Source organism: Pundamilia nyererei, unplaced genomic scaffold, assembly GCF_000239375.1.
Source record: "Pundamilia nyererei isolate P.nyererei 1_Seehausen unplaced genomic scaffold, PunNye1.0 scaffold00001, whole genome shotgun sequence".
Classification (NCBI taxonomy): Eukaryota; Metazoa; Chordata; class Actinopteri; order Cichliformes; family Cichlidae; genus Pundamilia; species Pundamilia nyererei.
This window is the reverse complement of record NW_005187402.1, coordinates 4,580,533-4,594,585: the sequence shown is the minus strand read 5'-3', so window position 1 is coordinate 4,594,585 and position 14,053 is coordinate 4,580,533. Positions and strand designations below refer to the sequence as shown.

The following is a 14,053-nucleotide window of genomic DNA, read 5'->3' as shown; positions in this document are numbered from 1 at the left end:
TGTATATATATAAAACCTTATATATACATGACCTCTCTGCATTGAATCATGTTGTTAATCTCTGGCTCACTTCCACAGCATGTTTTATATCCTGTTTTCTTTCTCTCACCCCAACCAATCACAGCAGATGGCCCCGCCCCTCCCTGAGCCTGGTTCTGTTGGAGGTTTCTTCCTGTTAAAAGAGTTTTTCCTTCCCACTGTCGCCTAAGTGCTTGCTCATAGGGAGTCAAACAATTGTTGGGTTTCTCCTCTGCATATATTATTGTAGAGTCTACCTTACAATACAAAGCGCCTTGGAGTGACCGTTGTTGTGATTTGGTGCTGTATAAATAAAACTGAATTAAATTGAACCAAACAAATAATTTATGTACTTGTGTTTTTTGGAGGTTGGGTCTGTGACCCAGCATTTTTCTGTTATTTTGTATTTTCTTTGCTTATATATTGAGATAACGTTAAGTTCTAGTATTATATTAGTTTGACTTGAGTTTTAGTCTCTTCTATGTCGCCAGATTTATGAATCTTTTCCTAACATTTGTAGCATTTTTAAGTGCTTTTTTTAAAGGATGCTTGTCACAGGCTGCTTACAGTCATAATTATGTAATTTATGAGCTTCCAATAACTTCACCTTTGAAGCATTTTACTACAGACACAAACAAGCCTTGTTGTGTGTACTGTACCATCAATGAGCCATTCCTTCAAGAAAAGGTTATCTAAAAATATATCTATGACATGTTAGCAGACTGATGGAAAGATAAGATAGAAACTACGACCCACGCTTTCTGCTCCAGATTGGCACATGGACAACAGAGCACGCACTGAACGAGACATGGGAGGGCCTTAAAAAATAAAATCTCACAAAGGATTTATGTGTACAGCAGGAACACAGAGAGTGGGTTCTTTACCTCGTTCACGGATATTTCTAAACAAATTAGATGATCCTTTCCAAACAGGTGGGGTATCAGCCAGCATCTTGTCTAATTCCTGCGAGAACAGAAGCAAATCCCTGATCTCACATTCATTTCTTAGCCCTTCAGTGTGATGTATTTGCTGGTGTTACAGTAATTTGAGAGGATTTTACACAGATAAGGAGGCTCTGTGAAGCAGCATCAAGGGCTACAAATGACGGGAAAACTCACCTTTTTCGTAAGGGACTTGCAGACTCTCCTACCTAAACGAAACAAGGCCAACAGTTAGTTGAGTCAAGAGTACAGGACTGGGAAGCACGAGTGAAAACAAATGTTTACAGGGACAGAAATATACGCTGTGTGTTTCCATGAGCACATTCCAGGGGCCAATAAAGCAGAAGATAAGCAGAACACATCATAAAAACACCTGGCTGGGAAACTGTGTCGATAACATTGACATTAACCCTCCACCGACACATTTTAAAGCCTCTGTCTGGAATAACGATCCTGCAGATCTTATGTATGGCAGCACTGAACAGAAAAGCATGGCTTTATTACAGCCACACAATTAACACTAAGCAGCTTCACAACAATAACAAATAGCGTGCCACTACCTTTCTGCCTCCTGTTTACCTTCATCATTAGATGCAGCGATAGAGGCCACACACCTGATGTTACAATCAATCACAGTAAGTCAAGACTGCCTTATCATTACATTTATGGTATCCGTGCTAAGTTGTTTGGTCTCTGTGGGTCCCTGTGACTTTGTTACCACATAAATGAGCCATAAAAGTAAGGTTGCTGGTAAAGATGTCTATCTTTATGCAGGTGTTATGACTGAAAGCACTTAGAGCTGTGTCTAATTGTCCGATGATACTTCGCAGGCCCTCAGCAACAAGGATATTCCGGAAAACAACACCCTGGGTTTTTTTTTTGTTGTTGCTTTTTTTAAAACTGCTATTAAATCATTGCGTAACTGAAAACAATCGGATGAAGGAGTGGAGATTTATCTGGTAACATGACGGACATGTAATTAAGCAAATGGCAGCTGACAAAAGCAGTTAATTCATTCGCAGAACAACAAAGCTCACAGAGGCCATGCGGCATCTGCTGTGTTTGTGAAGTAAATGGTAGACCAGGTCCTCGTGCACGGATGACAGAGACATCTTTAAATAAATCAAAGTCAGATAAATCTTTAATACAACAAATGTAATCTCACCAGAAGCATTATCACCTGCTTTTAGGATGCCACTGAACTCAAGAGCCTGCTTTTCACTGTAAAATTAGCATCCCAGTAAATGATAAGGACTTGTCCCCACCCTGTCTTTGTGATCAGCCAAGGAGAAAAAAAAGATGCTGAATTCAAAACTCCATATTTTACACACATCCTGCAGTCTTAACCAGAGAAACTAAATGAGATTCCTTTGCCGAAGTTCCTGACTCCTGAAAAGTCTGATTTCTGGAATGGCACTTTCCGATATGAACCCCTGCGAGACACAATACAGCATAGTTGCAGGTGCTAAATGTTGGTCCAACCCTAACCTGAGGCTCCAGGTAGCAGTCAATTGCCACTAAAAGCTATATTAGTATGAAAATAATTAACAAGATTATTGATAAAGGTGGAACGCAAAACCGTGAGATAAAGAGACGACAGTCAAGTAAAGTGTTACGTCCCTCTGCAGCCCAAACTGTCCTCGCACTGATGATGGTGGACTGTTTGGGTGTTGCATGGGCTTAATTAAACACCTGATGAGGTGTGGGTGGAAGCATGCCGGGTTGGCTTGGGAGGATACACCATTTCTTGCTGTCCATCATGCTCTCCTGGATGTGTATTCAAGAGGCTCTGAGGACTCAAAAATGTTGGCTGAATAACGTGAATTAAAAAGCTAAAATATTTCAGCCAACTTAAATGTGCTTCAAGGGCCTGTAACCGTGAACAGTTTTCATAACAGGAAGGTACAATTTCGTGTGGCTTTGTTAAGTATACTAAAGTTATTTTACAAAAGAAGAAAAAGAAAAACAGCTGATTCTTCCATGGAATGAGCACCCGCGCCCTAGATTTGAACCTGGTATGTCTGATTATTTTATAAAATGCTTGTTTATTATAAACAAGGCACAGCAGATGGCCCCGCCCCTCCCTGAGCCTGGTTCTGCTGAAGGTTTCTTCCTGTTAAAAGGGAGTTTTTCCTTCCCACTGTCACCAAAGTGCTTGCTCACAGGGGGTCGTGTGATTGTTGGGGTTTTCTCTGTTTCCTTTGATTTATTTTAGGGTCTTTACCTTAAAATATAAAGAGGTTTAATTGATTTTATATAGATAAAATAAGCTGAATTGAATTTTACATTGTGGCTTTATTTACTGAGCTGTAAGAAAAGAACCAAAACTCAATTTTACCATTTATTTCAATGTGCTAAAGCAATACACATAGGTGAACTGAAAAAAGGTTTTTTACTGTCAGTTTCTTGTTCTAAGGTCTCCAAAGGTCCTATTGGCTCAATAAAGGGCAAAGATTTAAAAGCAGTTTATGAATTGTTTGACCGTGTAGTGAAAAAAAGGAGGAAAACACACTCTTTATAGCCCCAAAGGCCACAGTGAAATCTTCAAGCTAATCCTGGCATTTTATAAAGTAGAATAAGTAAGAGATTAATTGACTGGCTAACCATTTGACCCGAGCACCAACACTCATTCCTTCATTCCTTTCAAAGCACATGTGGCACTGTGTTGTGAGCTGGCTGTCAGGAGCTGACTCACTCTTTGGTTCGCTCAGAGTGACCGACTCGATGAAGTTCAGCGGAGTCATGTAGAGCTGTCCCTCGTACTCCACCGAACTGAACAGACGAAATCTGTTTTCATAGGAGGACATGTAGGCATCTCCATCATCCAGACCGTAGGTTCTTGTCTGCAAGCACACACAGACACACATGCGCCATGAAATACTGCAAATCATATCAGTGATTACAGTGTCTGAAAGATGCTTCTTATGAAATCCATGGAAGCTTTTTCTGTCACGAAAAGCCTCGCTCACATGGCACAACAAAGAAGCCCATGCTTTAATTCGGTAATGGGGCGCATGTTATGTCAGCCTTATTTTTCATCCCTGCACAGCAGATAATGTCCCTACAACTGCTCAAACCCAGGCAGATCAGAAGGCCGGACTGGTGAAGACAGAGTGGATCTCTCTGTCAGGTGGCACACCGCCAGGTCCACTGGGCACAGAGCAAACACCCGGGGAATGCGTGCCCCCCTCTGCTTAACCATTAAACCCCCTCTAACCACCCCCGCCTCTCATCAAATATCAGCATGTCCGCCAAACTCTGGTGTCCAGTTTCCTGTGTCCCTGGATCGCCCCTTTATGTGGACACCAGTTGAGCTTACCTCCCTCCTAGCCACAGATATCAAAGAAGCAATCTTTTCGCTGCGTGGAGCCAAGCGAGCACATCACACATGGTTTACGAGTTTGTTTACATCCCCCAATGATCTGTAAAAATCTTGTTAGCATTGTCGACACATTTCTGCGGTGCTGTGTAACAGGACACAATGCACGCAGGTTAAACAATTAGAACCAGGCTGCAAAAGTCTGTGTATGAAGCTTATAATTGGTGCTGAAAAGAATGGGTATAAACAGGGGGAGACCTGAATCAGAAACATTTAAAAATCTGCTGAAGTGACAGCAATTACTTGTTTCTTTGGATTTTAATTTATCTGTTTTTTTATTTTTTGCAGTTGTCCTCTTTGTCTAAATGCTACTAAATACTGTGTACTTTCCAGTGTGTTTTAATCCTTTAAAGCCAATATTTGATACATGAATTTGGGGGGTTTTAGATTTCTACATCATCAGTGTGACTCCCCCTGATGTAGCAAATATGACACAAATTAAAACTCATACATGCAAATTAATATTTAATTTTTTTATCAGAAGGTTCACAAAAAGGATTTAATTTTCTGGCAATTACTTCATGTTTTAAAGAAGCTTTAAAGAATTAAAATGACTCCTTTGTGTGTTGTTCTGGTTTACAGCTGCTCAGATGCCATGAATTGTCCTTGCTTTTTGAAAGAAGGCAACGTTGCGCCTGAAAAGCAAAATCACCACAAAGGTTTCATTTACAAAGAAAACATAATATTTTAAAATAACATCCAGTCCTGTTTAGATAAGATGATCACTTACTGGCCACTTTATTAGATACACCTGTCCAAGTTCTTTTAAACACAAATATCTTATCAGCCAATCACATGGAAGCAACTCAATGCATTTAAGCACATAGATGCAGTGAAGAAAACCTGATGGAGTCGAAACTGACCACCAGAATGGGGAAGAAATGTGTTTTTTTTAAGTGACTTTGAACATGGCATGGTTTTTAATGCCAGATTGGGATTTTCTCACACAGCCGTCTCTAGGGTTTACAGCGAGTGGTCTGAAAAAGAGAAAATATCCAGTGAGCAGCAATTCTCTGGGCAAAAATGCCATTTTGATGCCAGAGGTCAGGGGAGAATGGCCAGATTGCTTCAGGCTGATAGGTAGGCAACAGTAACTCAACACAACCAAGGTATGCTGAAGAGCATCTCTGAATGCACAACACGTCTAAGTTTGAAACAGATGGGCTACAGCAGCAGAAGAACAGAGGCTATAATTCACACCAGCTCACCAAAACTGAACAAGAGAAGGTTGGGGAAAAAGACTCCTAGTCTAATGAGTCTCAATTTCTCAAGAGACATTTGGATAGTAGGGCCACAAATTGGCAGAAACAACATGAAAGCATGATCCATCCTGCCTTGTATCGACAGTTTAGGCTGGTGGTGGTGTGTGATGGTGCAGGGCATATTTTCTTGGCACACTTGGGGCTTGTTAGTAACAACTAAGTATCATTTAAATACTATAGCCTACCTGAGTATTGTATCGATTATACTCATCCCCTTATTATCACAGTCTTGACCTCTTGAACATGACAGTGAGTTCACTGCACACAAATGGCCTCCACAGTCACCGGATCTCAGTCAAACAGAGCACCTTTGGGATGTGCTGATACAGGAGACTCCTATCGTGGAAGTGAAGCCGACACATCAGCAGCAACTATGTGATGCTGTCAAGTCAACATTGACCAGAACCTCAGAAGAGTGTTTCCACCACCTTGTTGCATTTATGAAACGAAGAATTAAAGCAGCTGTGAAGGTAAAAGAGTGAAACCTGGTAATAGGACGGTGCATCTGACAAACTGATCCGTGAGAGTATAGATAGAGGAAGTATACTGCAGTATATATCGTCATACTACAAGTCATTCAGACCACTTACAAAATGCTAAAATAGTAAATTATAGAAAAGTATTTTAGAAAACACCACACAGAACAAATTCTGATATTAACAAATACACTGCAGCACAGTATCTGGTTACAAATGCAGTCAGGTGTTCCTCTTACGTTGTCCACTTAAATCTACACAGCAGTGCGTACACAACATTAAATGTTCAGTCTTGGCCCATAGGCTGTAAGCCAATCAGGCAAAACCTTCAGTCATGGTGGCCACTTGGCCACGCGATCTGGGACGCCTTTTGACCACTTTTTTTTTTTTTGCCATTTCAGCACCAAAGGTCGCGGATAGCTCCTTATGGTAACGACATATAATTATAACTGTCACTTCACGTGCACGAGGCTGTCTTGGTGATCACGTGCTGGGGTTCAGGTTGCTGCTGTTCATTGAAGATAAACTGAGAGTATTTTTAATTTCTTTCCTCTGTGTGTGTGTGTGTGTGTGTGTGTGTGTGTGTGTGTGTGTGTGTGTATTGGAGTGAGCTGAATGTTGTCGCCATACAGCAGCCGCTGCTTACTTTATCGTACCTTATCGGTGGCGGAAACTGATGGCAGCGCCAGATGCATGAGTCGAGCCTCGACGTGGCTCTTCAGTCCGGGGCGCCTACCGACGTGCGAGCGGCAGGAGTAATAATAGTAATAATAAGCGGCGCCGGCTGTGATGCTCGCTCCCGCTGCGATAAGTTTCTGCGCTTTAGTCGCCTTTGAGGGTGTTTGAGGCGGTTTCTGCGCCGTGAACGTCTCTGCTTTGGAGCTGAATGAAACGATAAGCCTGCGCAGTGCAGCCATGGCTGTTTACACTATGGTGTCGTAACCGATATCACGCGCACACACAGACAGAGAGAGAGGGAGAGCAGGGGAGCTCGAGCCGTCTGCTACTCGCGAGCTCGCGAGAAATGCCGTGGGTATTTCAAGTAGCTCATGGATTAAAGAACGTCAAATTTGTAGGAGTGAAAGAACTGCTGGGGGGGAAACTACACGTAGAGTTATATCTCGTGTAAAAGGTGATGTAAAGTGGTTTATAGTTTATCTTTGCTATTTTTGGTTTTATTTTAAGTGATGCGCGCGCTCAGTTTAAGCCACCAGCCCACCAACAACTCTCTTTCTCTCTTACTGAGATAAGAGGGGGAAAAGGCCCTGTAAGGGCACGTCTAATCTGACAGCCCCGCCCACTACGAGTCCTGTGGTTTTGCACCTGCCTCTGAGCACAAAACCTCCAGGAGCTCCTTTTACCTGCACTGCAGCGTTCAACGAGCCCCTTACTTACTGAAACCTCCGCCACGGCACAACAGAGGCGCGAGCATCTACTGTGGACAGGTATGCAACATGCGGGCTGTCTGACCAGCAACTGCAGCCCACCTCCAACTGATGAAGAAGGCGCACCTTAAAAAAAACAACCCAACAACAACCCGGAGAAGTCTGTGCAGCCAGTAGCTGAGATTTTCTGAGTGTTTGATGTCAGGGGAAACGAACCCGAGGCTGTGACTGCCACACGGGGACATGTGCTAAGTAACACAGGAGGAGAAGGGACGTAAACATGCAATAAGTGGCAGCCAGGTAGCCTACTACGCAAGAGCGCTCCCTCCGGACCTCCTCTCTGAACTTTACCCGCTGAGCTCGGACGCGATGGCTGCTGGTGGTGGTGGTGCTGCCACTCTGGGAGAAGTTGGAGGCGTCTGGCACGGCATCGACGGTGTCGCACAAGTCGGCTCTCATTTCTTCCTCACGGAGAGCCAGACGCGGCTGGAAGAGCACCTCGTACCTGGGGACAGATTCTCGGATTTAACGCACCTCAAAGGAATTCTCAGGAGGAGGCAGTTGTACTGCAGAACTGGATTTCATCTGGAAATACTTCCGGATGGCACAGTGCAAGGCACGAGGAAGGACCACAGCCGTTTTGGTAAATACTAAGATCATTTTTTTCTAAATATAATTCCACCTGCAGAAAAGTAGTTGAGATTAAACAAATGAGAGGAAGAAAGAAAACGCGCCAACAATGGTATTAGAACAGACAGGTTTCGATCTGATTCTGATTATTTACAAATATTAATTGTGGTAATGAACGGAGTTTCTTTGATCGTATTCTTTTATCTCTGCCAGGCTTTACAGAACAACTGTGTTATTCTCCTGCAGGTATTTTGGAATTCATAAGCCTGGCTGTTGGATTGATAAGCATTAAAGGGGTGGACAGTGGACTCTATCTGGGGATGAACAACAAAGGAGAGCTGTATGGCTCTGTAAGTATCATTTCTCTTGTTCCTGTTGCCTAAATCTTTATTTCTCAATTTTTTCCCCTGCGAAAGACTTTTTCATTCCTCTATAATTAATAATCCTAATGAATAACTGGGATGTGTGTTTCTGTTTCCCCCCACATCATGTTGCAGAAGGAGCTCACGGCTGATTGTGTCTTCAGGGAGCAGTTTGAGGAGAACTGGTACAACACGTATTCATCCAACCGCTACAAGCACGGAGACAAAGGGACGCGTTACTTTGTGGCATTAAATAAAGATGGGACACCAAGGGATGGGACTAAATCCAGGCGGCACCAGAAATTTACACACTTCTTGCCCAGGCCTGTGGACCCTGAGCGCGTGCCAGAGCTGTACAGGGATATCCTGGGACACAGCTGAGAGCTGGAGGCCTGGTCCAGATCAGGAATAGATGCTTAAAAAGCCTTGGCAGGCAGTCCTGGGAGCAGAAAGGAAGAAGGAGGGATGCAGGCGGGGATGTGACCGGTCGCAGGCTGGTGAACAGCAGCCCGACCAGCGGGGATAAAGGCATCGGAGAAGGGGGTGGGGGGCCTCTTGTAGGAATGCATGGGCCATCATCTCTCAGCAGCCAGGAGGACAGGCTAGAATGTCTGCACGCTCTGCATGAGGGCGTCATTTGTTTCCACAAAAGTACCTGCGTGGATTAGGAGACAAATAAGAAGCAGGGCTGAACGGTTGTGGAGTATCTCCTCGGTTGGACAGAGATGCCAGCTGGTGTGGAGTCTGTGGGAATCTGTGACATTACAAGATGGTACTACAGTGTCACTCAGAGAGACGTAGCTTGATCAGAAGGACTTTGAAGGAATACAGATTTTTTTTTAATCTCACCTGTCTTTAGACCTGTTTAAAAAAACAAAGTGTAAAAGCTTATTTATTCATTTTAGATACACATATTTATGCTATATATTTATTTATTTGAGAATATATTTTTACAGCTAGAATTGTAACGATAATATAGAAAACAGAAGCCCACTAGAAACTGTACTATAGAAAAACTGACACACTGAACTGAACTGTCGTTTATTCAGCTAGTACTAATGACTAAAAAAGTATGAAAAACAATAGCAAATTCTTTGAAAAGATTCCCACATCTGGCATGCATTTTATCATAATGTGATTACTGTGAATTTTTTTTTTTTTTTTGACGGGGCACTTGCCCCGGGGGTATTAAAAAAAAAAAAAAAAAAAGGTGTGCTTTACTGGTTAACTTTGCCTCTCAACAGTTTAAACCTGCTTATGAGATCAATGTTGTCTTTCTTTATGGATGCCATTACGCCCGGAGACGAATCATAGACCTGATGGATGCATAAAACTTCAAAGCTTCCCTCCCGAACGCTCCAAACGTAGAGGACATGATCGAAGCCAAATAAAATCTGACCTTTAGCTCGGGTCCTGCCACTTTAGCAGCTGCATAAAAAGAAGAGGTCAGGGCGATAAGGATTAAGAAAGTCCTGCTCACCATTTGAGATTTGTAGCCTTGTTGTCATGTCCTATTAAAGAATGTCCAGGTGGCCAAGACATCTTTAAGAAATTGTAGTGTCTCTTTCTCTCTTTTTTTTCTCAATATGTCTTTATGTTCAAAATATTAATTGCACATGAACATCAAAATAAAACTACATTGCAGTATCTCTTATCTGTACACAGTTTCCTCCATGGTTGGGATCAGATCTGTGTTGAAGCATGAAAGATCAGTCTGTGAACTGAGCGTGTGTGAGTGTGTGAGCCAGTGGGGTTGTCTTGATATGGATAGTCAACCCTGCTGCCAACTCTCTCCTGTCTACAGAGTGATACTGTGGGACTTTCCCACCTGCACACCTTGAACATCAACTGTTGTCGATTAATGACAGCATCCAGGAGTGGATTATATATCCTGCACGCACGTGGACATCCCCCTGTCCATCCAGTAACACACACACACGCACACAGGCCTATTCCAGCATGTCTTTCTTTAGACACTCAGTTTTCAAACAGGGCTTTGTTCCTGTCTTGTTCCATGTTTTCCAGAGTTTGTCCGTGACTTTGACCTGGAGCTTTTTGCTGTTTTTGTTCCCGACACCTCCAACAATATTAATGTTTCAGTGCAGGCTTTGTCGCCATTGCCTTTGTAGGCACGAAAAGCAGACTTTGTCCAATCTAAGCACGTAAGCCCTCCCTTTTCACATTTTGAAGATCATCTCTTTAAACATGCTGGAAATCCTGACTTGTGATACCTGATGCCCAGAAGTGCTCTTTGGCACTTGTTAAACTGGTGGGGTTTTTTGGAGTCAACTTGGCCCCTTTAGACAGATGCTTTTGTTCCCCCTGTTCCTCCTCCTCCAGGTGGTCCACGACTCCTTGCTGAAAACACTTAAACCCCTTCGTCCACACCCACTCTGGAGGGCCGACTGCCATGCTTAATGGATGCTCCACCGACTTTCATCGCGTCCTCAGCAGCGGCCTTAAAGAGCCCTCGGGAGGGAAAAGCAAATCAAGTTTGTGTGAATGTGTGGGTATGGCATGAGTCCACTGGCAGGTGTGGAAGTCAGTGATCTTCCTCATCTATCTTCACAGTCCAGTCAGGCAGCGCAGGTGTTCCCTCAGCACTCAAGCTCTCACACTCTGATCTCAGGCCTGCTGTTTGTCAGCTGGGAACATGACTTAGCAGCAGCAGCAGAAGGAGGAGGAGGGTGGAAATATAGCCGGCTTTGTTGTCTGCCCCCAATTATCAGAGAGCATAATTTCTATATTTAGAAGGCTGCATTGGGGAAGACAGGGGAGGTGCCGAGAAGCTCACCTGTTGCTTTAAAGCTGTGGCCACTTCTAAGACTGTGTTTGCACAGGGATGGTGCCTGCAGCTTTGTGTCATTGCAATCCTGCAACTATTGATTTCAGGCTCTTTGTTGTTTGTTTATTCCTTAGTAAATTGCTGTGCGCACAAATTATTAGCTGCATGTGTGTTTATGGGCATTACAGCAGAAGTGTAAGTATAGCGTTATCCACTTGATACTTTTAGGCTTTTATCCTAGTCTATGGAGAGACACAGAGAAAGAGGGAGAGAGAGGCATTCCGGAAAAATCTACATCCAGCCTTCCCAAATATCATCCCTTGATCCAAGCTTCCAGTCGTCCTTCATGTTTTGTGCCCTGAAAAAGAAAAATAGCGTTTTTTACACGTCCTGCATTGTACTTTGTTAGAGTTCAATAATTTTTAGTGTCATAGCTAAGAGGATTTTGTGGTTTTGCACTTCGCACGCGGCAATTAGACCGGCATACCTGATTTACTGACACTCCACATCGCGAGCTGTCAGCTCCAGTGGAAAATATGCTCCTCTGTTTGCATCTCCATGGAGACATTAGTAGAAAACAGCCATGTTTAGGTGTTGTGCGGTACAGAAAGGAGAAGAAGCCGGGGCACATTTCTGCAGAGTTTAGAGTCTCGGTTAACAAGGCATGAAACGGTGCCGGTGACTGACGGTGCTTTGTTCGACTAAAGGGACGTGAACACACAGAACCTGGTGGAGGCTGAAGAATCTGAGCTGGAAAATCCACAGCTGCCATTTTTAGCATCTAAAAGAGCAAAAACAGCACACAGAGATCAGCAGGGTGTCGATAAAAGTATATACCACACATGATGCACTCTAATCACCAATCACACGCAGATAACAGGGTTTAAGAGAATGTAAAAAACAATATAAAACTTTTTCACACTTTCTAATCAGTTTGCAAATTTAATTATTTTTTTTTTATGGAGTCAATAATCATCTTTATGTCCGGATTTGTTGATAATTACAGCTCCACCTTCAACTGTAACACAGATGCTAAATGCTCCACTATGCCAACATCCAGTCAACAGCTCTGTCTCCTGTTTGGCAGAGTGCAGCTGAGCCTTTTGTCACTGGAAATAACCGTCTGCTCGGCACTTGGAGCAAAGTTAAGAAAGCATTGGGAGTGAAGCAAAACAGTCCGGCTGTGGCCAAAACAAAGAGCTAAAAGGCATTAAAACAGTACGCAGAGCTGAAGCTTTGATATTACAAACAGGAATTTCATCAGTTGTTAATATAAAATATGTGCTAATGCAGCGTTGATTGATCGAGTATTATATGACAGTACTGTGTGCTAATTTATCATTGGGATAATGGGTAAGCTCACATTTCACACTTGAGTGCACATTTCTGATTAAATGTTTGTGCCTGTTTTATACTCTGAAGGCATGAACTTTAACTGTTTTACAGAATAAAAATTGCATCTTTTTATTAAGTCCCCTCACTTTAGACCAGCTCGCTCAAAAGAGGCCCCTCACATCTGCTGACCAAACCAGTGTGTGAGTTCCTCCGGAGCAGCCGTGTCACCGTTTCCTCTGGCCTGCGTGTCCACATTACAGAGTCACAAATTAGGTCTTGACATTTCGACGCTATAATTGCCTCCCAAAAAGCATGAGGCATCAATTAGGCTCTCAGCACCATGGCAGGTTATCCCTACAGGACATAATCACCACTCCGGGCTCCTTGGCTGGACTGTCCCACCAGGGCAGATGAAAAAAACACCCACACACACAATAACCCTGCAAATATGCAAATATGTCTGGATCACTAGTGGATTTGTTTTTTGTGCAATCATGCCAAGATAAGCAATAAAACCAGCCGCTGTGGTTCCTAAACAGTTGCCATTCTCATTAACACCAAATTATCTCTTTGAACTGAAAGCAGTGTGGCAAAAAAAAGTGTGTGAAATCCATGCTGGGGGAGTGGCAGCAGGTCTGAAGGTGCCGCCGCACTAAATAACAGCACAGATCTCTTTGATTTCCCAACTCTGCTGCAGTCTGACAGTTTGTGCTCCCGCAGGGCGTGGAGATCTCTAGGGTCAGAAAAAAGGTCAATTGGTTCATTTCCATAGCTTCCACTTTTAACATTCTTGGACACTTTGGAAGCAATTGAAAGAAAAAAGGAACACCAGCTAGCATTTACAGACACGCATAAACAAAATAACACACAGAGAAATAAAATATAAGAGCTTGTGTAGCTTGGAAATGCTGGAACATATTAGTTATAACAGACTTCACATTCATTTGGAGCATTGTCTTTCTTCTAATCTGGTAATTTGGGAAGATTGCAGGCAGCTACAACAACAAATAATGACTTTATTAAAAGTTATTTGACATTTGTGCAGCTGCTTTAACCAGTGCAAAAGTCCACCGAAGACACACATGCTAGTTTGGTTTAGATGAGATGAAAGCATCACACAGTAGCTGCACGTTCATGACGTGAATGTGGCGTTCCACCACATCGCAAAGCTGCACCACTCGACTGAGATCTGGTGAGTACAGTGAAATCACTGTCATGGTGAAGAAACCAGTTTGAGACGATCTGAGCTTTTGTGACAGTGACTGTGAGCAGAAAAAAGAGCAGTAGTCTTAAAATGTGATGCAAGAAAAACAAGCCTTTCTTGTCTTCATCAACAGATTACCTCACTGCGTGAAGTCAGGCTTTCACTTAACTATGTTTGCCTTGATACATCACACCGAGTGGCACTGTCTGTTTTGACCGTACGGGTAGAAGGCGCCAAAGTAAAGAGTCCAGCTATGTGTAACGCTTACCGCCTGGT

General features: G+C 43.2%; 2 protein-coding genes across 2 annotated transcripts in view; one reads left to right on the top strand and one right to left on the bottom strand.

Annotated features, from left to right (window-relative positions):
* The window catches only part of micu3b (mitochondrial calcium uptake family, member 3b), a 23,434-nt gene extending 16,368 nt beyond the window's left edge, over positions 1-7,066 (bottom strand). Inside the window, exons 1-4 of the mRNA XM_005719496.2 lie at positions 6,733-7,066; positions 3,655-3,802; positions 1,137-1,168; positions 903-981 (exon numbers count right to left, since the gene is read on the bottom strand). Of these exons, the coding sequence (XP_005719553.1) occupies positions 903-981; positions 1,137-1,168; positions 3,655-3,802; positions 6,733-6,993 (520 nt within the window). The 5' untranslated portion in view covers positions 6,994-7,066. The remainder of the gene's footprint in view (positions 1-902; positions 982-1,136; positions 1,169-3,654; positions 3,803-6,732) is intronic.
* Positions 7,067-7,358: 292 nt separating this feature from the next.
* fgf20b (fibroblast growth factor 20b) lies at positions 7,359-9,313 on the top strand. Its single transcript, XM_005719497.2, has 3 exons — positions 7,359-8,104; positions 8,338-8,441; positions 8,589-9,313. Exons 1-3 carry the CDS (start codon positions 7,831-7,833, stop codon positions 8,832-8,834), a joined length of 624 nt encoding a protein of 207 aa, XP_005719554.1. The 5' UTR covers positions 7,359-7,830; the 3' UTR covers positions 8,835-9,313.
* The last annotated feature ends 4,740 nt before the right edge of the window (positions 9,314-14,053 follow it).

Bases quoted from the DNA above. Each gene is read 5' to 3' on its own strand.
- fgf20b (XM_005719497.2), top strand. From the start codon at position 7,831: ATGGCTGCTGGTGGTGGTGGTGCTGCCACTCTGGGAGAAGTTGGAGGC. The intron at 8,105-8,337 runs GTAAATACTAAG...ATTCTCCTGCAG, and splicing joins GAAGGACCACAGCCGTTTTG to GTATTTTGGAATTCATAAGC. The intron at 8,442-8,588 runs GTAAGTATCATT...ATCATGTTGCAG, and splicing joins AAGGAGAGCTGTATGGCTCT to AAGGAGCTCACGGCTGATTG.